The sequence below is a fragment of the Nipponia nippon genome, unplaced genomic scaffold, assembly GCF_047370975.1.
Source record: "Nipponia nippon isolate SJK-2023a ecotype South Korea unplaced genomic scaffold, ASM4737097v1 scaffold_2, whole genome shotgun sequence".
NCBI classification, from domain to species: domain Eukaryota; kingdom Metazoa; phylum Chordata; class Aves; order Pelecaniformes; family Threskiornithidae; genus Nipponia; species Nipponia nippon.
The window spans coordinates 106403727-106426401 of record NW_028262336.1 but is presented as its reverse complement, the minus strand read 5'-3'; the positions used below and the strand labels follow the sequence as shown (position 1 = coordinate 106426401).

Below are 22675 nucleotides of genomic sequence, written 5' to 3'. Positions count from 1 at the left end.
ATAAATATATATACAGATTTTGCTTCCAAATCCTGAAAACCTTGCTCACACAAACAGACCTTCCTCCAACTACAATCCTATTAAGAGAACACAACTATTGCCAAAGGCCTGTAATATCTAGCTCATTAAAACAATACCAGTTGACATTATTAGGATTTATTATTTTGCTCCTTTAGTACAAAGGAAGATTCATCTGAGTAAGTTGCAGGGCTGAGTCCTTCTTTGGCAAAGGACTTTGAGTGGAAAGCAAAACGTCTGGTACATTCCAGCAAGGCAGCTTCCACGCTTGGCAGATGGTATTTACTTAAGACGTACTCTGCAGCCCATATTTTAAACTAAGTTATTTCTCTGAGTTCGCCTAACTTATCGCAAGGACAGAAACTTTTTTCTCATCTGCGGGTGCATGTTAGTCAAAACCCCATCTAGTCTGAAGTGTTATGGAGTGATTTTCTTCTCCCAGTAGAATTAATCTTCTCAGTCCTGTAACGGATGAGAGACGGAAAGCCACAACGTGTTTTCAGACTGAGTCATGCACATTCTTTTCAGCTAAGCCATAATGCTCCCAGGTTCTCTGAATCATGCTGTCTGCTCTTAAATACCTTCTAAATAGTCCAGCTCAAGGTGCTCAAGCCCTCCTCTCCCCCACTACACTATGATGTGCAATTAGTGTTCTGATGATTTGCTCTGGTAAGCTCAGCTGACCTGTTGAACTGAAACTCAAGAGGTTTTTAAGCAAAAGCGCACACATGAGAATTTTACGAGGCATGAAGATGAGGGTTTACTGACTTGCCCACATTCAAATACCTGTAAAATAAGTATAAATAAGAAATTACACAACTAGTATATACTGGATCAAGCCCAGGGGCCATATAATTCAGCATTTTACCCTCAAAAGCAGCTATTGCAAGGTGTACACAAATTCAACTACAGACAAATGTTTAATAACCTAATAACCTAACTACAAGGGACCTGTTTTCTCAGTCCCTTTCATTAGAGGCTTAGGCACTAATCTAAATATATGTGATGCCCTATATGAAACAGCTCACATAATTGTTTAAGTACAACTAAAAGTCTGAGAACATTGTATGATACAAGTAAGATAAAAACAATGACTATGGCTAAGATGCTATCAATGACTTCGTAGTGTTTGTATTTGAACCAAAATGAAGGAAAAAAAGCCCATAAGGATCTATTGCCTAGAGAGAAAAGCAATATCTGGCTGGAACCTAAAACTGCAGATTTTTATAATTAACACTTATGCTGCTCAGGGCACAAATACTGCACTTTATTTTCCAGGATTTATGTATAAATACAGACATAAGAGTCTCCCAGTAACAAAAGTGCTATGTACAGATTGTTTTAATTAATCTATTTTTGTGAGTAATTTCTATTTTGCTTCTGTTATGTAACATTTTATATACCCCAGTGACTTATCACTACTTCTTCTAAATTTAAACTAAAAAAATACAATTATTATCATGCTAATGATTCATTTATTGAGCATACATCCTGCATTTATTGGATTAAATGTCTTTTAACATTACTGGCTCTAATTATACAACAGGGTTAATGTGAAAATTAAAAATGTCCTCAGTGATCAATACAGAAGATATACAGCACAACTACAGCTGTTCATTTCACCACAAACAATTTCAAAACAAAAATGTCTCAAGTTAAGATCTCACCTTGGCTGAAATCCTGCTTTCAGTGAAATTGAGAGCAGAAGTCCCCTAACTTAAAAGAAGAGCCAAGATTTACTTCTTGGTGTCCAACCTGCATGTGTCAGCAGAAGTGTCACCGACTCTCAGTGGCTGTGAAGTTATAAGGCCAGAAGGAACCACTACCATCGAGTCCGATCTGCAGTACCACACAGGCCGTTTCTTGATACATACCACAAAGATATTTCTTGATAATTTCAGCTTTTGAACCTCTTTGCCAGGTAGTGGCTCCAGTGAAGGTTTCTCCCTTTCAAATGTCCTGCTGTCTATGAAGTACAACTTTGTTAAACTTTAATTAGCTGGACAGCAATCTTTCGCACTATTATTTATTTTTATTTTTTTTATAAACACACCTCAGGGCACTTTGAGTTTATAAATACCCCTCAGCATGTTTACATTCTTTGTGTGGAAGTTTCACACAAATACTTCAAACATTTCAGAGTACAAGTTTAGAAAAAAGATATTTTTAAAGGAATCCTTCAACTTAATTGAAAAACTCTAGTTTCTCCAAGTTTAGGGCTAAGGACTTGAGGAAAGAGAGTGTGTAAGGAAGGAAAGATGATGGTGAAGGTGCATCATGTGAGGTAGGGTCTCAGTTTCTAATGGACCTTCAGATACTGTAAGAAACAGAGTTTTCACAGACTTAGTCAAGACTTGATATTGTTTAACGGACCCAAACATCCCTCTGCTTTGAGCACACACCTGGCCTACACATGTCTGACACTGGAGAGGGTGACAGACCACGCCCAGCTGAGGTCTGCAAGGCACCTCTGCAGCTGAGGATGTTCCTCCTGGTGTCCCAGGCCGCCTCGGCCCCAGACCCGTCCTCTCCGGCGTGCCTGGGCTGGAGCACAGACACGGGGCCACCGTAAGAGGAGGCACCAGGGGTTGAACGCGAAGTACAAACTGCTGCTGCCAGGAGTTACCCCACAAGCTCAAGGGGCAGTAGGTCACTGGCACTGGTCAGAGATGACCTAAGTGGGGGTGTTTGTATCATTATCACCAAGGCTGAATCTTGTTGGTTAATCTTTTACTTTCCTGGGTTCAGATAATGAGGTTTAAAGATGTGTAGGTAAAGTGGCCAGCATCCAGAATGTGGGAAATGCTATGGTTCAGGTTGCCTGAACAACCATATTTTGTTCTCTCTATATGTCTGAACAAAACCACAGTCTTTAATTACACAATCATATCCTGTTTCCCATCTCCAGGGATGGACAAGTACTCTGTACCTGTGTGCACATCCAGAATATGATCCGGGCTTTTTTAATGCAGACTATGACTCCAACATTTTCACTTACATGACTTCCAAGTTCTCCTTTTGAGTATTGGGAGTATTTTACAGCTGTCTATTGCTGATATTTGGTTTGTTTTACATTAACAGTATGAATTTAAAGTCACGTAAAATGCACAATTTTTTGCCAAGTCACTCGCATCCCTCTCTAACACTATCCACAAACTGTACTCATGCTTAGAAAAGAGAAGACTTAAACATGTTGAACTAGCTCCAAAGGGAAGACTGTAGACCAAAAAGAACATTTATTTGTACCTCTAATGCTCATTCAAACCAGACAAAGGCAGATCACACAGAGGTAACGGTACTCATAAAAGACCAAAACTGAACTTGCAACATATGAGAATATAAAACATCTGCTGAGTGTTGAACAGAGATTTTGCCTTGAAAAGTTATAGTATGCTTTGAGATCGCTCCATCGAATGACTCTTTTCAACTGCTTTCGCCTGTGGACATGAACCGAGACAAATCACAGAGCATACCTCACTGTGGGCAGCAATTTACTCACTGAGAATAGGAATTTGTCTTATTTTCATTTATTTCTTCATATTATTTTCTTACTGAAAGTGCAGTCTAGGAATCAAATTCTACTGTAGATGAATGGGGACTTTTCTTTACCAGCAATGCCTAGCTGTGCGGGGGCAGATGTGGCTTCCTTCACCTTGACTTACATTCTACTTGTGCTGCACAGTCAACGATTTTAATTTAACGTTTTCAGAGTATGGCATTAATTCTTCATTTCTTTTTACCTAGAGATACTTTTTATATTTTGTGTTCTCCACTGAATTTAGCCGTGTACTCTGAAAGAAATAACAACTTTGTGACTCATGTCGTCATGGTCACAACAACCCCATGCAATGCTACAGGCTTGGGGAGGAGTGTCTGGAGGGCTGCCCGGCAGAAAAGGACCTGGGGCTGTAGGTCGACGGCTGCCTGAACATGAGCCGGCAATGTGCCCAGGTGGCCAAGAAGGCCAATAGCATCCTGGCTTGTATCAGGAATAGTGTGGCCAGCAGGACTAGGGAGGTGAGAGTGCCCCTGTATTTGGCACTGGTGAGGCCTCACCTCGAATACTGTGTTCAGTTTTGGGCCCCTCACTACAAGAAGGACATCGAGGTGCTGGAGCGTGTCCAGAGGAGGGCAACGAAGCTGGTGAAGGGTCTGGAGAACAAGTCTTAGGAGGAGCAGCTGAGGGACCTGGGGTTGTTTAGCCTGGAGAAAAAGAGCCTCAGGGGAGACCTTATCGCTCTCTACAACTACCTGAACGGAGGTTGTAGCGAGGTGGGGGTCAGTCTCTTCTCTCAAGTAACAAGCAATAGGACAAGAGAAAATGGTCTCAAGTTGCACCAGGGCAGGTTTAGATTGGATATTAGGAAATTTTTTTTCCCCGAAAGGGCTGTCAAGCACTGGACCAGGCTGCCTGGGGAAGTGGTTGAGTCCCCATCCCTGGAGGTATTTAAAAGACGGATAGATGTGATGCTTAGGGACATGGTTTAGTGGTGGACTTGGCAGTGCTAGGTTAACGGTTGGACTTGATGATCTTAAAGGTCTTTTCCAACCTAAACGATTCTATGATTCTATGTAATATAAGTTCTTGAAAGTCGCCACCTTATTTATTTAAAGAGAACATGAGTAATCATTAATGAATTCTCATACAGTTACTGCATACACAGTTTGAACAAATACCTCAGACCAAGCATGCTACACCCTGTTCCTTTATGCTGAGGCATGTGTCCCCTTCAGCATGGAAACTAACGGGCTTATGGGGGAAAGGGAATCATCAAAAGATCACATTTTGAAAATACCTATTTAATATCAGACAGATAATTACTACTCACATTCACAGGCCACCACATAATTCTGCCTCAAGGAGCCGGTGGTGTGCATAAACCAAATATTTAGGACTTTCAAAGTATGATCTGATTAAAATAACAGTCTAGTTCCTTTCATTTCCCTTGTGGTGGTTTTCTTTTTTGAAATGATTAAATAGCATAATTCCTCTAATGATTCATTTAGTTTATTTTTAACTAACAGCAAAGGAAAATACAAAGGAAAGCTTCTTCAGCAGATGTGTTTTTAAAGGAGGAATAAATGTTGTATTGCACAGTATGACAGAGTAATTTAGCATTGTTTGGAATAGTACACGCAGCTAATGACTGAAAAGATAAAAGTATATGCAACACTTTGTATTACACTGCATTAGTGAACCAAGTTCCTGTCCTGGAATGGAAGCTTTGAGTGCTCTATACATTGTAAATTGTATACATTGTGATTTTGTAAATCATTCCTTTCACTAAGGAAAAATAACCCTGATGCAAAAACTTCAGTGTTTCTTACTGTGGGTGCCTCCAGTTGGAAAAGCAGCAACTGAAAAATATCTGCACAAGAAGTAGAGATCAGGTATTCAAACAAGCCCCAAGGCAGCTTAGCACTTAAACATGTGGCAGATCTGTTTTCAGCACAGCAATTAAGCAGGCAGGATTCACCATTCCAGCGATATTAAAACGCAGGCTGGATGTTTTTCCAAACATATCCTGTAATTCAAACAATGATTAGATGGGGAGGTGCTAACTCAAGAATTGGGGTAGCAGCATTCAAATGTTTTAATGGCCTTAAAATGTATGATTCAAGGACATACAAATTCAAGGGGACTAAATAATGATTTACATGCTTTACTCAACTGGGTGACCAAAAGTAAGTTTTGGTTTTCATCTTGCATCTCCTGATTTACTTTTCAATGCATTCTTGATAAGCTGCTCTGTGGCAGTCCATTAGTAATGAATCCACCGGGCCAATTGGGTTAAACGTACTCACCTCTAAGGGGACAGGCAGATTCCTCCATCCCTATTGCAGTACTCTTCCAGTACCCTCTGGGACTGGGGCTGGGACTGGGACTGACTGCAGTACCCTCACACCGCTTGCAGTCCGAACAAGGCTGGCACAGAGGGAGACACGCTCACCCAGCAAACCCTCCTAAAAGTCTTGTCAGTCACTCTGATGGGTCTAGGGTTTCATCCAGAGTGTAAGCTGGAGGTTTCAGATTGAGTTATACTAGCTAGACTTAGCTTTTTTGGTATTACTAACATAGCTATTGTAACAAAATTATTATTTAGTAGTTGGGGCACTGCGGAAAAAATGTGTACCTTGCACATGATTTTCCACTAGATGTGTATATTCCTACATATGGACTCATACACAGACATCAGCATCTATTTGCACACATAATTTCATTATTGCTAGTGAACTGACATGTAACCACCAGTGGACTCTGTCCCCAGTTTTCCATCAATGAAAGAAGTGAAGGAATCAACAATGTATTCTTAGTGATCCGAAATACACAAATATTTCCTGTACTGAACTGTAACATATATCACATCATCAAGGCGCTATACTAACATCATTTCCCACAGCTATATGTGGGACAGGTTGGAAAGCTGTGGCAGAGCAGCAGAGGTTATTTACCACAGACTGACCATCCATGCAACAAGCTGCAGGCAGAAAAGTTACAGCTCGGGAACTCCTCCCTGTCCCACCACACAACCTTGGCACCGCTGGGTGGCTTTGCAGCCCTGGCTGTCCCGGACAGCTAATGGGTTATGGTTTAGAAGAGGAAACATTCAGCAGCACCACAACAGGTAGAGGAGTTGTGCTAATCCACCTCATCCGCAGTTCTGCTTGCAAATTCAGCTGGTACTAGCACTGCACCCAAGACATTTTCAAATAAACCTGGAGAGAAATCAATTACCCTTTCTTTCCATTCAATCCAGGCTGTACACTGGGTACACAGAATGACATAATATCCTTCCTGAAATTAGAGCTGCAGTGAGGACCGGTATCCTTCAAACACGACCGGTTTCTGAGACCGCCTTGCAAACAACTGCGTTTTCCTAATTGCCACAGAAACTATCTTTTTCATCTTTTTTAAAAGCTGGCCAAAGAATTATGTATTGTTTTCTTTATGAAAGCAATAAAAGTTTCATCGCTATATCCCTGTACTTCTGCCAGAGTTTGACAACCACGGATATAAAGAACCTTTCTGGAAAGCAGCACACGAAAATAGCCGCTCCATTTAACTGCTGCTGGTCAGAAGCTCACACCAATTTCTGTGATATTTGCCAGGTATGACAGTAAACAATGTTAACTCTATGCCTGCCCCTAGTTAGCAGAATCAAACGTCTTTTTGCAAGCTGTCAAGAAAGTGACTGTTACCTTCAGGATGTTTTTTTTCATGACAAATACATGACATACTCTTTTTCTGCATGTAGGACCACATCCACTTTGGAAACTAGTATTCTTGGGAACAGGATGCTATACAAAACTACGATCAATACAAAACTATGTATTGATTTGCTTTTTAATCTGGAAAAATCTGTACAGTTGGCTTTTATTTTTTTATCTTTGCATTAACGATTCTGAAGATGATTTTAAATTGCATGCACAGGCCAAAGGATTTGTTCTGAGGCCAATCTGCATTTAGCTTTAATGCCATAGTTATATATTCAGAAAAACAAAATCAATACATCTGTAATGACTGCCTAGGTAACTGCATAAGCAGATGCAGAAAGCTAAGTCAGCAATTATTTTTAAGGACATATGACAAGTTTTCTAATCCTCTGACAGTTACACATGCTTGTTTCCAAAGGATGGTATCCCAGCTGCCTTCTTCCAGCTGCTCTGGACTTCTGCTTTGTTTTTAACTGGACAATCATCTATTCTCTCTCTCTGCTTTACCACAGGCAGATTTTACCTGTAGCAATCAGAGCAGATGTACTGCCGCCAGTAACTGCTCTCCCAGTCAGAAAAGACGAACTTCAGCACCTAAGCTACTGCATAGTTTATGATTAAAAGACAATTTAGTTAAATAGCTAATCATGCACTAGCGTTTGTCTCTTGGTTCTCTGTGTATGTGTGCATTTGTAGAAAGAGAAAAGTATGAATTCCTATTTCAAACTCTGACTCTAGCCAGAGTAGTTCAGAATAGAGACAGGAAAAAAGCCTGAAATTTGAGGCATTAAAACCTGTTCTCCTATGAAAGAGGGGACCTGCAGACCTTGTGACCAGGCTAAGGAGAGCTTCTGCCAGTAACTCACCTTGCTGAATTTTCGTCAGTAGCTGGTGACGGGCGAGAATTCTGCTCATCCTGTAGGGAGGGCGCCTCGTGGTTTGATCGAATCGCAAGTACATCTCCTGGCCCTCAGGTGACACCGAGTTTAGGTAGTAACAGCCGGTGCCCGAAGTCCTGGGCACCTGCTTAAACATCTCTGCTCCTTTAAAATCACTCCGTCCGTCTCTGCTGTGGCTACTCCAGATTATAATCAGGGTAATGAAAGGAGGGAGGCAACAAGCCCTAGGGAGCTGAAAAGAGCAAGCGCTTTAAAAGAAAAAGGAGTGCCAAAAGCTACAACTCAGGATTCCTGCTTCTCCCACATGATCCGCACGGGCCAATCGCTCCGAGTCCAGGCTGTGGAAGTGGAGGCTGCCGGAGCGGGACAGCCAGCCCGCCCCAGCCCCGGCTGCCCCGGCAGCCCCCGGCCGGAGCTTACCCAGCACGGAGGGGCTGCACCGGGCCGCTTCCGAAAGCAAGAAGAAAAAGTTGAAGATACTCGGGAATGCCTGGTTTAGAGCACGCAGGGCTGCAGAAAACCTTTTCCTCCTCTGCTCCACACCGCCCAGCTGTCGACTCATCTCTGGAGATGATGCCCTCGCTCGTTTTCTACAAATCATACCCCTGTTTGCCAAGAAAAAGTCCGTTTACGGAAGGGCTGTCTGAATCCCCAAAACCGCACGGTACAACGAGCACTGGAACAAGTGAAGCCCTTGGGATGAAAAAACAAATCAACAACGCCTAGCAGCAGGCTCTCAGCAGCAAACAAACCCCAAGTGTCCCTAGTATTAGTGGCACCGAGAACTGGTCACAGCCTGGAAGACAGGAAGGTGATGGAAAGATTTTCTGTTCTTCAGGTTCCTCACCATAACATCTTTTGGGTTTTTTCATAGACAGAGGGGCATCTCTTTTCATTCAGCCTTATATATCAACCACGGAGTTTGCAAAACATGCCATTTCTTTAGTTAATCAAATGGAAGCAGAACATTGCCATTTTTATCAGCAAGTGGGCAGCAAATCTGAGTAAAAATATACTGAAAATGCCCTCCTAGTATGCCTGTCAAATAATTTTCCATTACATTTTAAAATACCAATATTTTGGTTTAATACACCCCTAGCATGAGCTGATTTCTAAGGGAGCAGAGCTCTTGCCAGGGAGTTTTGTGATCAAGACAGTTTCTGATACGAGCACCACTGGCCCACGGGAAGCAATTTCACAGCCCTGGAGATCAGTTTCACAGGATTACAAAACTGGAAATGACGGCAACTCAGAAGGCTCTTCCACTCACCCGGCTGAACAGGCTCCTGCCAAAACCCACGTGCAGGCAGCAGGGAAGGGGAAGGCAGAGGGGAGGCAGCAGGGTGACCAGCCAGCACGGATCCTGCACAGCTCAGGAACCATGCTGCCACCTCCCAGATCCGTGCCCCTTCCCATGAGGCCAGTGTCAAGCTGGGGGACGGGGAGCCGACAGCACTGCTGGAGTGGCTGCAAGCCCCGGGCAGAAGGAGCTCAACCCCCATCCCAGCCCATGGGGGATCTTGACCTCCCCAGACTCCACTTGGACATCTACCTGTGGTGACATTATTGTCTGCATCCTGTTCTCCAGCCTTGAGGCCAACAATATGTCACGACACGCCTTCATACAACGGAGCTCTCCTCCCACCCCAGCCTGGATGAGGCTGCCCACCAGGGCAGGGCCATGGGGTGGCATTGCCTGGGACCTGCCTGCTCACAAAGGACAGGGTCAGGCTAGTTTGCAAGGGCAGACGTAGCCACCTAAACATGAGGGAGGAAAGGACAGTTGTCTCATTCACAATTATTCCTTAAAATTTTGCTATGTGCAAGCCCCTTAGGGCAGGGTTTTACTGTGATGCAATCTGTTCTCATTACACCTTATGAATTTTATTCCTAATCACTGTGGGACTTTTGCAGTGCCGCAAAATGGAGACATATCATTCTGGGTACTAGAAATTTAAAATGAATGCTCTATACTGAAAGCCTCCATTACCTGTTATTACCATGCACAGCACCCACAAGTCCTGTACTTGCTGGTTTTTGCTCCAGGCATGGCTGTATGGTCTCTAAGACGCCCAGCAGGGGCTTCAAACTCAAGACAAAAGACGTGGCACCACTACCATCTAGACTCCCAAACAGGGCTGGTCACTGGCAGCCAGGGAGCGGGAATGACCAGTCTCCTCTCTGCCTTGCTGTGCAAAGCGGAGAGGCAGGATTGCTGCACAGGTGTGAGTGGAGAGACCTGAGCAGCAGGGAAGGGATGGTCTCCATTCCCAGCCCAGCTTGCCAAGTCAGCGTGTCAGTCACTCAAGCTGCTGTCTTTTGAAGAATAACTATCCCAGAGACTCCCGAGCGTCAATGACATGCACAGTATTTATCCAAAGAGACATTACCACCACGCAGGAAAATTCTTATTTGATTAATCTACAGTCTTTTGATCTAATTCTACTTATAAAATGCTATTGCAGTGGAAAAAGCAATTATTAACATTCCATAGCACTCTGTTTAAATTTTCATAGGGATTTCTTTTTCTGTTGGAAAATGCATTGACTTTTTTCAGCTAATGGGACTCTGCATTCTTCCTTGCAATATTTCCAAAGACCAGGAAGCAGTTTAATAGAAATGTAACACTTCAAAAGCCAGCCCAAAGAAACAAAAACCAAGGCAAGAGCCTGAGTAAGGTACTGACTAGGGAACAAGTCCATTAAGGGCTCAACAAGCCCAGTTATATGCTTGTAACAGAGAGCAAAGCACCAGCCCCAGTGCCCCTGTGGCTGTCCGTCCTTCCCATGTCCCCGCCAGAGGGTGACAGGGCAGAGCTGCCCTCCCAGCTTCTCCAGCAGCACATCTCAGTGGTCACCAAGGGCAGAATGAGGAGCCTCTGTTGCAGGGCGATGACTTGCCCTTCCTCCTGGACATGAGGGTTCAAACACAACTTCAGAGCCAGGGGGCTGCTCCAGGCTTGGCGCTGCTAAGCGCTGCCTCTGCCGAGGCTGAATTTTTTGGCTCCGGTCCAGCACTTACATAGTAGTCAAATAAAACAAGAAACAACAAGAGTTAGCTGGTCTTGCGGTGCTCATTTGAAAGCTCCTGTGCTTGAAGTTGTGCACAGTGGAGGAAAGAATTAATCCTCGTTGCATACTTCTAAGATGACTGTCTCCTCGTTCGGTGGCTGCCTTGACACTCACTGCTTATTTTCAAAAACGTGTCATTCAAGTGAGGAAACACCTTTGGCCATCAATTTTTCAGAAAAAAAGTACTACAGAAACCTAAGCTGTTATATAAGAGCACTAATTAATATTTCAGTCTCTGTCTACAGACTGTTTCTGGAATAGTTAATAGAACAACACTGAACTTCATGCTAATGCATCTCATAAAAGCACTTCAAGATGAAAGCTTCCCCGTGCATTTTACAAAGGCTGTGGGGGAGCTCCAGCACACACCTGAAATTGCTGCCTGTCACGACAGCAGCACAGCCCATGAGATGGAAAACCAACCCCACACTCCCATGTCCCGACTGATCCACGCAGGAATGAAGATTCCTTCATAAAACCACAGCTGGAATTAGTGATTATAAACCTGAATCAGAAATGTCTGCACTTATATCTATAGTGTAATACCTACATGTCACAGCTAGACATCTAACATGACAAACAGTGATTTGATGGATACTGAAATTTTCTGGAAGGTCAGGAGGTTTCACTTGAAGGTTTATTAATAAAGCACAGCACTACTGACACATGTGCAGTGTTTATTAGTATAGTTGACAAAGTCAACTCAAGGATGTGTCCTCTTCTCTGTATGCATTCATAGGCAGAACTGCAACACTTGATTTTCTGTTCATTGATTTTTATGTCTCTCTCCCACCTTTTCTCCCTGAAATTGCATTTGGTGTGAGAGGGAAAGAGTACACTATTTGCAGAAAAAACCTGCCCCAGGGCTATCCATATATACCGAAGTATCACAGGCAGTACTTGACATCTGCTTCCATTTCACTGAGAGTGGGGTGCTGTAATCAGCTGGAGAGAGCAGCGCAGTGTACTCTAGAAATGCTAAAATATATCTGATTATCAGTTCATTATGAACTGTCCACTTATGACCAGCCTTTCTGAGCAAAACAACAGTGTGAGTTTCTATGCACCACCTTGGCCTTGGAGTATTACTCACACAGACAGGAGGCAATGCTACAGGGAGCGGGGTGGTTGAGGGCAAATTGAGAAGAACAGCACTTTCCCACTTGTATTCACATACACAGACATATGTATAACAGGATCGCTTACTCATGTCTTATAATTCACCTTTCCTAAATAACTGTGAGATAGGTCCATGATGTCATATGTGGCACGGAGTTCTTCGGGCTTGGATTGAACCTGCAGTTCTCACACAGTAATCAGCCACTTGATCTTCCCGTCGTGACCCATTTCCCTTTTATTGTTAGTTGCACTTATCTTGTTATATCGCATCTAAAATTAAATGGCAACTTGATGGCTTCTCTTCATTTGAAAGCACTGGTGCTATGAGAACAACACTGCTTCCTAACCACTGGAGGAGCACAGTTGTTATTAACATTAGTGACATATAATTAGAAGAAGCCGGAAACTCATGTTTTCGAGTCACAGAAGGAAAAAAAAAAACCAAGCATCTGCTTTTAACTTGTTGATCTCTGGATTCCCTTCTATAATTCTACAGGTAGAAGAATGGTTTGGTTTGCTGGATTATGGCCAAAACTCCAATATCCTATATATGCAATATGCCCTATACTGGAGTCCTACCCACATATCTTACCCCTACCCTATCCGCACATCTTGTATTTCTTACCTGTATCTGCCTTTACAGATGCCTGCACAGCAGCTCATGTGTTAGCAGGCAATTCCTCCTTTCTCAAATTTAGGAAAAGTAATATGTGGGGAGCCCAAAGCTGTGTTTATGATGAGGGTTTCACCTCCTTCACGTGTTTTGAATCCTATCTCTGGGACTGGGACTTTTAAAAGCAGAAGTTCATTGCCTGCTGTTTAGGAAAAATGTTTTATGTTTGAATGCAGACGTTTGTTTGAGAGCTGAGCTGGGATTACTACAGGCTGAAAACTCATTTATACAGGGCATGAAACAGCAGGGTCTCCAGAGCAGCCAGAAATGCTTTCCTCCGGCTCAGCAGCACTTCGACCATCTTCCTGAGGCCGTGCCGGGGCGTCGAGGCTCTGCAGCTTGTCTGGGGCTGCCAGGAATCGGACTGGGGCAAAAGGAAAACAGCTTATGCGAGATTTCAACATTGCCGGGAAGCGAAATGGAGATGGCTAATAGCTGCACAGCATTACAACAGAGGATCATTTCACTGGAAAGCCCCATACTGATGTGTTCTGGAGGCAAGTCAGCTGCTATGTCAACTGTCTGATAGTGAGTTTTAAAAATTAATACTGCTAAGCAAGGTTTCTTCTTATGCATGAATGACAGGCTTAGAAATATCCTTGACAAAGTTCAAACCAGGAGAAGGGTCTCCTGACTAGTACATTATACCTTTTTCCTCTGTTATAGCGTCCCCATTCCAGCATCAGAGGATTATCCATTTGCATTTTAAGACCCAGATGTTTAGTGGATAGTACCGGTATAAAATGTACCTCCTGATTACAAAAGCATTAGTGGCCTGGCCAAATCACAGAAGGCAGCTCTAATACAAGCAGAGGATTAGAAATGATATGCAGGCTCAGTACAACAGTAGTGCATTTATGGGCACAAAGGATGGCAGAGGGAAAAGGGCAGTAAGCGCCCCACCAGCCACCCAGGCAAACTTACAGAAGATAAGGGTCATGGCAAGGAAGCTGAAGTGATTCCTCACATCGGCCCTCCCGTAGAGGAGCTCAGGGATGTCAAATCAACAAAATTAATAGTAACAGATTTGAAAAAGGGTCCTCCAAGATCTCTGCCATGATCATAAAGAAGCTCAGCTATCAGGGATAAAAAGGAAAAGGCCACTTGTGGCTTAATGGCTGTTTAAAGACAGGAAAGAAAAGTAGTAATAAATATTCCATGTTCACAATGGGGTGAGATTCCCAGTGGACTCCCACAGAGATTAGCACTGGAACTTGTTTTGTCCACTATCCATACATGATTTTTTTAAAGAGACTGAGTAGTGAGGTGGCAAAATGTAATGATGATACCAAATTAGTCTGGAAGTCAAAACAGAAATTGGTTGGAAACACTGAAGGTTCTTACAATATTGATTGAGAAGGCATTAAAACTGTAGCTTTTGAGTGCTGATAAATGTACCAGAGAAAAAACACCCTAAAGGTACACAGTGCACAGCGCACAGTGATGGGATTTAATGGAGCTATTATCACTGAGAAAACAGATCTTGGACAGGTTTATGAAAATCCAATACAAGTGCTCAGTAGGTACAAAAGAAGCAAAGAGGATTTTAAAACTTTTTAGAAAACTAATTGAGAGCAAACCCACAAACATCATTATGCTATTACAAAGGTCTGCCCACCACTTGGCAGTGCTGGGGTCTTTTCTCACAGTGAATGAAGTTGGGAACAGTAAGTGACATGATCATGAGGCAGGTTCGAAATGAACAAACATAAATATTTCTTCATATTTACATAGCTGACCCCTGGAAGTCATTGTCAGAGGATGTTGTGGCTGCCAGAAGTTAGAAAAGTTTAAAAAAAGATTAGGGAAAATCCTGAAAGAAAAATTCAGCAAGGGCCATTAAACAGACAATTCCAGCTCGTGGCTCAGGACCTCCCCAAACCACATGAACGCGAGTTGGATATATAATGTATACAGCATCACTACATGCTTATCCCAGTGTTATATTTTTCCCGAAACAGTTGTAACTGCCAGCTGGCCGACGCATGATACTGGGTTGGATGAAGCTGTGGTCTGACCCGGAGTGGCCGGTCTGTATTCTTACGTGAGCTAACCAGCCTGCACCCACCCCGTGGACTATACAAAAGTGGGATCCTAACAGCATCGCTAGTGCATAAATGCATCAAAATAACCACTCCTGTGGTTTGTGGCTGGAGCCTGCGGAATAGACAGTATTTCCCTGGGCACAACCTCTCCATGCCCTCTTGGCACATTTGCTGGTGAAGGGTGAGCCGGTGGCCTATTGGCCACAATGACCGGCTCAGAGGATGGGACCTTCCTGTCCCTTCTGCTCTCCCAGGGGGGTTAGAAGGGCCCAGGCACTCCTGGCCAGTGGGTAAAGTCATTGCAAGGGGTTGGTTGTTTCGTCCGGTGCCTGGCTGCTAATTTAGGTGTTATGGTCTCACTCCAGTTTTAAACATCACATTTTTTCGCAGTGAAACCACACCAGCATATGAATATAGACTCCACTGGCCTTAGCTGAACTCTTCCCAAGCCAAGAATAGCCAGCACCCCGCAGTGTGAAGTCCCTAAAGACAGTGATTCTCAACAGTAAACTAAAAAAAAAAAAAAAAAAAAGTTGGATAATAAATAGAGGCCAAAATAGAAGTCAAAAGAGAGGAACACACTTCAGGTGGCAGACCTCCTCTGCCAAAGCATTCGGAGAGTATTATGACAGGAATGAGCTAAAAGTAGTTTCCATACCCTTAGTGCAACTCCATCTGCTAAATCTATACCCAAGTTCCAAAAATTAAACCCACAGGAACTGTGTAAATATATTTAAGTAGTGGTGGGCTAACACACATCCTAATCTCCCAGTCCCACTAACAAAGTGTTTGGATAACACAGTGATAACATAAGAAAGTGTTTAGATAAACTTTGTTTCTTATGTTATCCAAATACATTGTAAATCCCTACACAGTCCTACTGCTGGTGTCACTCTGAACCACAGGCAAACATTCCTATCTCAGCCGAAGGCTCATGCCTTCACAGACTTCATGTGAGGGCTTCGCTATTTATTTTCTTTTCAACAGGACTCCAGTACCATGGTGATGAAATGGGCAAGAAAGCAAATATTCAGGTTTTGATCTGGTTTTGAGAGAGGGGTTTTTTTGTCTCTCTGTGCTAGAGAGACAATGCCAAAGTTAGATTTTGTAAAAATTAAAAAAAAAAAAAAAAAAAAAAAAAGAAGACAGAAGAGAATAGCTCTTGGCAACACTATTTCAAACACAACAGCATGGAACTGGTGCATGGGAACATCAGATTCTCCAGGCTCCTTGAAATCCATGAATATCAATTGCATGATTTCAGCCCCTGATCCAGTGAGGCAGACTGACACAGTGGTCAGGGCACAGGACTACCTGGCAGTGACTTGCTGTAAGACTTCAGGGAAGCTGTATAACCTGTCTCTGTACCAATTTCTTGACTGCTAACAGTAATCTTTGCCTTGCTTAACTACTTTGGTACCTATATGTAAAAAAAAACGAAATACAATTTTGTAGGCAGTTTCATTTTCCTTACAAGCAATATCAGTCTACTGGAGGGAGGCAAAAGTCTACTGTAACTGCATGACCTAAGGAGAAAATAAATACCCTTCAAAATGGTCCTACACCTGTAGTGGATTCCTTCAGATGAGACACTTATTGCCTAAACTTGCAGAATGCCACAGATTTCCCAACATATTATTAAATGCACGTTATCGGATCTTATAAATCCTGTGTAACAAGGATGTAGTGTTTGTACATGCGGCTCTACACAGCAATACGCACTAACCGATAAGATGGGTCTTGACTCTAGGGCTGGACTGCAGCCTAACGCGCAAGGAAATACCCTGCAGGATGCATATAAAGCATTTTGTTCACTAACAGTTAAAATGTCCCCTTTTTTTGTACAGTCCCCAAGCCACCAAGACAGCCACTAGGTACAGCAAAGCCATCCCTTTGCTGGTCACTCTTCCTGGAGACCCAAGAAAGCTGGGGTTTTGGCTGATGTGAGGTGGGAATTTGGCCTACATGGGGTGGCAAGTGACCATTTCTGCCTCCACCTCTCTGATCTCCCTGACGAAGCAAATTGAATTACGCCTTGTGGCACCCAGAATCCCTGCTACAGTGCAGGACCATCTGGCCTGACGCATGGCAGTGCCATGCTGTTGCTGCAAGGGTGAGTGAGGGCACTGAATCCAGCACGGAGCTGAGGTCCATCCCCATGGGTATGTGCTTGCCCATGCCCTGGAGAACAGGGTGGACATGACGTTTTTTTCCCTCGCCCAGATTACCATCTTGGGCATCCCAGAACCAGAGAAAAGGTCCTGCACAGAAAGTAATATGGATGAGCAGTGAATGTGGTCACTAGCCCAGCTTTAAGGCTGACCCACCATGTCACTGCAAGTGTGACCAACACACTTGCATGCTTAGCTGGCTGCATAATTTTAGCTATACTGGTGCCTAAATGGCAACCTCACAAATAAAGAAGACAGGGGAAATACGGGACATGCATGTATCACTTATCCCTCACCTAAAGCTAGAATTTAGCATAATCTACATCAATTGCTCTGTACAGTACCTTAATTGCGCTTTATGTCTGAAAGAGAATGCACGATGCCCATAGTTTTTAATCCCAAATTATTATTTTTTCCTATCAGAAGATTTAGGTGTACCAAACAGTTATAATTTTATTTAAAAACCAAACCAAACCAAAACAATAATCCCTGGCAGACCTTCCACAATATACCAGCAGTGAAACAGTTTACAGTATAAATAGATATTAATGAATTGCACAAGTCCCTGACCAGGATTTTCTGTCTCCCAACAATCAACTGCTCTGTGCACAACTTAAGCTTTCCATTTCTAGACTGTATTTCTTTCTTGCACTTCTTTTTTTTACCTCACAGTTTGCACTGCACTATATAGACACTGTAAAGTTGATGTATCTAACTGGATAAAGTAATTTTGGTCAACAAGCTGCAGGTGTTTTTTTTTTTACAGAGTGGAAGCCTGCCAAATAGCAAGGAGCCATGCAGAGGAATGGGCTTCCCATAGCTCACTTACCAGCCACCGCGCTGCTTCTCCTGAGAAAGTGCACTCCTGCCCCACAGCCTGCCTTTGGAAAATGCTTCCAGTCAGCAGGAAGGACCAGAGAGAGTCTAAAACCCGCAGCAATGCAGGTGGGGTGAATTATTCTCCAGCAGATGTTCCCTCCTTATCCCCCCTGCCCCGGATCAGCTGTCCTGCCTCGGATCATGTTCTGTTTCTCCACCTCTCCCCTCTCTAGCTCTATACACCTACATTCACTACCTTGCACATCCTCCTCCCTCCTCTAGCAACCACTTACCAAGACTTCTTCTTCTCTGTTGATTCCCCCTCTGTTCAAAATAGGCAGACCAAGAGAGTTGGTTGAGAAAGTCCATACCAGCCGTGAATTTCTTTTTTACTCTGCCGATTCCAGCTTGATGAAAATATTGCTGTCTACTTTCTATTTATCCTGCCACCCTATCAAGTCACTCTGTCAGGCTTCCTCCCTGTTCCATTTTCTGAATATACAGCTCTCTTTCAAATCAACCCCACGGTGTTCCTCATTTGTTGTTGTCTACTTAAGGTGTTGCTCCATGTTTATGGAATGTAGTTTTACTGGAAAAATTCCTTGGCCAAAACCTTCAAAAGGAACTACTCATCTTAGGTTGATTTTCCATGACACTTCCAAAGCTCTGACTTTCTGGGAGCGTTGGTTTCCTCACTCTGAACATAAGACCTCTTTGAAGTATCTCAAGTCAGGCAACTAAAAATTGCAGCACAGAAATTGCACCTGTCCTTTGAAAAAGGTTGGTCCTGTTTATGTTTGCTGATTTTTTTTCTCCTCTCTTTCAGTTAGATTTTGACAGGTAAGTGCTGTTCTCAGCTATAAGGACATGAAATTAAGGCAAAACTGAGTCCTGAAAAAAAGTTTCCCCACCATGCTGCTGTGGAAGTCTTTTACTCCAAACCAGAATTTGCTGATTACCCTGTAAATGTTCACAATTTGCACTTGTGTGGCTGAGATCAGAATTAGCTTTAAAGTACTTTGCCTGTAATCTGTACTTGGATTGCAAAAGAATGAACCAGAGATTCATGTATTTCTGTCTTTATTTTTCCTCCTTTTATGTCCTAAGCAACTTATGACAAATAATATACTCACTGGTTCCTAATATGTTACCAAACATAATAGGTTGGATGATAAATTAAAACCAAATGGAGTTCTGAATGTTTTGCTTCCAAACCACTAGTAAGTCTGCATTGCTTTAAAAATAAACTTTGTTCCCACTTTGCTCAGACTAGTGAAAGTTCATGTGACAGGGAGGCAACTCTGGCCGTGACACCTGTGAGTGATTTGAAAATAACTCTTTAAAATAGCTACGGTGATGTGAGGGATTACACGTCTCCAGAAGATTACAAACGGGAAACAGACTCTGTGTCTCACCAGCTTAGGTGTAGCTCAGCTAGGAAGTGCACGGTCACATTGTAAACCTCGCTCTTACTTTGTTCCTAATTGGCAGCCTTGTTAACAACATCAGCAAAGAACTATTTACTGAAACCTGGAAGCTAAGAGGTTATACCGTAAACTCGTCATGTCCTTACACTCTTTCCTAAGTATCCACTAGCAGCTGTTGTGAAAAACAGGATACCTGAGGCTGACAGACTTTTGCTCTGACCAAGGACACTGTACCAAGTACAACAAATATTCACGTATCGGATAACTAACTAGTAGTTTGAAAAGTGAACCTTAAAACACAGTTTAAAGCATGCAGTACAAAATCTGCATGGCTGCTGCCATTGTTGCTCAGCTAAGCCAGTCAGGGACCACAAATAAAATCACACAGCTTTTCTTATGATAAATTTGGAATGTCTTCTAAAGACGTGTAATTCACAATCTGCCTCCCCAGAATAATCTGGAAATGGAGAAATACATTTATGCGAGGTTCAGGTGCACTGGCTGGTTACTGTTGGAACATGTAACTTTAAGTGCATGTTCAAGTGCCACTGAAGTCACAGGTGCCTTGTCAGCTTGATCTCCTGTTTTGCTTACTTGAGCAGGTACCTTAAAACAAAGCCAGAGATGCTATAAGCAGCAATCTCTAAAATTAAACTTCTGCAATGCTAGTGGCTCACTGATTTCCATATCAAATGTACTCAGGTGGCAGCTGAAGAGATGGATTTTTCCCTGCCTGTCACTGATGCAGGCAGGTCTTTTGTGCTGTCACTTGGTTAGGATTATGGAGAGAAATAAGCACCACTGGAGGGCAATTCATCCCCCTTGTCTCACACACCTATTTCAGGATGACAGCACTTACTTTCAGAGGTACCTATTTCTGTCTTGACTGTGAAGGACCTCGTGTGACTAGCTCAATCCTTTTAGAAGGCATCCCCACTAAACTCACTGCTTTCAAGTCAGGGCAGATGCTTTTCACCCTGTATGTTACTTATAACATGAATCAAGACTGTGATAGAGCATAACATAATGCCTATACTCTGAGGACTAAACAATACCTAAGTGGAAAAAGAATGAAGATTCCTTTTCTCAAGTACTTCTGTCAGTCGGTACAGCTTAGCTGACTTGGCTGCTACATTCCCGTTTTGGGATCCAGCCTTGATCTGGAGATCAAGTTGAAACTGGGGCTGACAGGTACATCAGTGGCTGTGCCACATACCCCAGGAAAGCCAGGGAATGCTGACATGGGTTGTATTCACACCTTCATCGGCAAGGCAAGTCTTAGGATGCTATCCTTGGGATAGCTGTCTTTGTCTCTACCGTTTCATTAGCAGCATCTGCATAGAGAAAGACCAAAAACTTCTATGTGCTAAGGAACACAGGGAAGAATTAGATGTTAACTTTACAAGAACTACTGTATTCCACAGCTTCCTACTGTTTGCTTCCTACTTATGTTACTGCTGACTGTTCTCTCCCCTGAAATGGTGAGGACATGTATGTTTTACCCAGGCATCTACTTGCAAAACTAATTGAGAGATGCAACTTCCAATGCAAAACAATGTCCTCTATTAAAGAAATAAGGCATTAAATAAGAGCATCCATAAATAGAAAGGGTTGTAAAAACAAATAGGGGAAAGCATCTGGTTTGCAACATCTTTGCACAATTTGCAGTAGCTAAATCTGGACCCAATTAATGACCTGTTTATTTTCCAAAATTTCAATAAAATGCGTTGGCAAAAACTTAATCTGTCTCTGGAGAACGTCTTATTTCCTTCCATATGTTGCCCGATCTGTCACAGCAATAAACTTCTTCCCAGTTTCAAGATCCCTAACGATTGCACCAACTGATCGTTTCCATAAAAGAAGAGATAATGGTTTCAGCCCTCTAAAAGTCATGATCCTCCCTTAAGAGAAAGCAACATGAAGGAGTGAAAGAGTGAGCACTCTGCATCATAGCCTCTGCTGTGACCTAGAATCCAGAGATTTAAAAAAACAGCTCTGTGAAGTCTGGTCTTCCTACCTACAATTCATCCCAGATGTTTTATAATCCCTCTGAATTTGCTAGTTTCTTTAAAATGCTGCCACGTATTAATTAATGTAATGTATATGCGTTGGTTTTGTAACACTTGTCCTGCTGTCCTTGTTGTTTAGGGTGCCTTCAAAAGAAACGGCTTAGGCCGTTTTGTAATTATGCATGTTTATGGTTTTGTGTAAAACAAAACAGATGTTTCAGAGTCAATTGTATTTGGTGGTGTCTTGTCTAACCTAGACTCTGAAATGTATTTGATCTCTATTTGAATCAGATTAGGTATAGTATCCTCTATTTCACTATATGTCAGAAATATGGATGTTCTGGTACCTTCCCATTTCTGATGAACTCACGCATCCCACCATGCTGATTTAATAGATATTTTTAAAAATAATGTGTTGTTGGTTTAGAGGTTAAATGTAACAAAACAGATGAGTCCACATGAGTCGAACACTTAACCATTTAAATTTACAAAGTATTTAAGTGCTCTGCTGAATTAAGGCCACAATCAAATTATCAGCTTTGTTCTGAAATAAAAGCGCTTGAAGCTGTTAGGGACATATATAGAGAGCAACTGTAATTACCAAAATACTCATTTGCCAAGCTGATGTAAAACTATGCTTCTGACTCTCTAGAAACTAATGCTTCTTTGTTTTCAGGAGTGATGGAGCGAGTCAAGTCAGGATGATAAAAGCGATCCTTACAACAGAATCCAGAGCGTTTCTGCTGATTTTGGAGAAGTTGCTCTTCATTTTCCTTAATGTAACTGGCAGAAAAAAAATGGTCCAAATCTTTAACTGATAAGGAAGCTATAGGAGTTCTTCCCAGGAAAGAAACTGGGCAAAACCCCAAACACCTCACCATGTGGCAGAAATTCAGGTAGAGGTTCAGGGTACCTGTGTTTGGTTATGCATGTTAATGACAATTACTGACATTTTGAAAGCTGGCTGTGTCTTTTTGGCTATATAATTTCCCAGTCTGTTCAAAGGTAGCCGATGGGCTCAGTGCTGTCATAGGGCTTTGAAAATCTCAACTGAGAAAAGTAATAGAAGATACAATAAAGGTGGATGAAGTAATAAATAATACAGAAAAGAGGAATTGGTTGTCATTTTTACCTTCCTATGATACCAGAAATACAGTGATGTTCAGTAAAATTTTAAAGCTACAAATTAAAGTTTAAAAATTGAAGAGA

General features: G+C 42.6%; 1 protein-coding gene across 10 annotated transcripts in view; it reads right to left on the bottom strand.

Moving 5' to 3' along the window:
• STARD13 (StAR related lipid transfer domain containing 13) overlaps positions 1–22675 on the bottom strand; it is a 303153-nt gene that overhangs the window by 112792 nt on the left and 167686 nt on the right. The window contains exon 3 of one of the 10 annotated variants that reach the window (XM_009473669.2): positions 8100–8364. The exons of the other annotated variants lie outside the window; for them this stretch is intronic. Within the exon in view, the coding sequence (XP_009471944.2) occupies positions 8100–8364 (265 nt within the window). The remainder of the gene's footprint in view (positions 1–8099; positions 8365–22675) is intronic. 10 annotated transcript variants of the gene reach the window in all.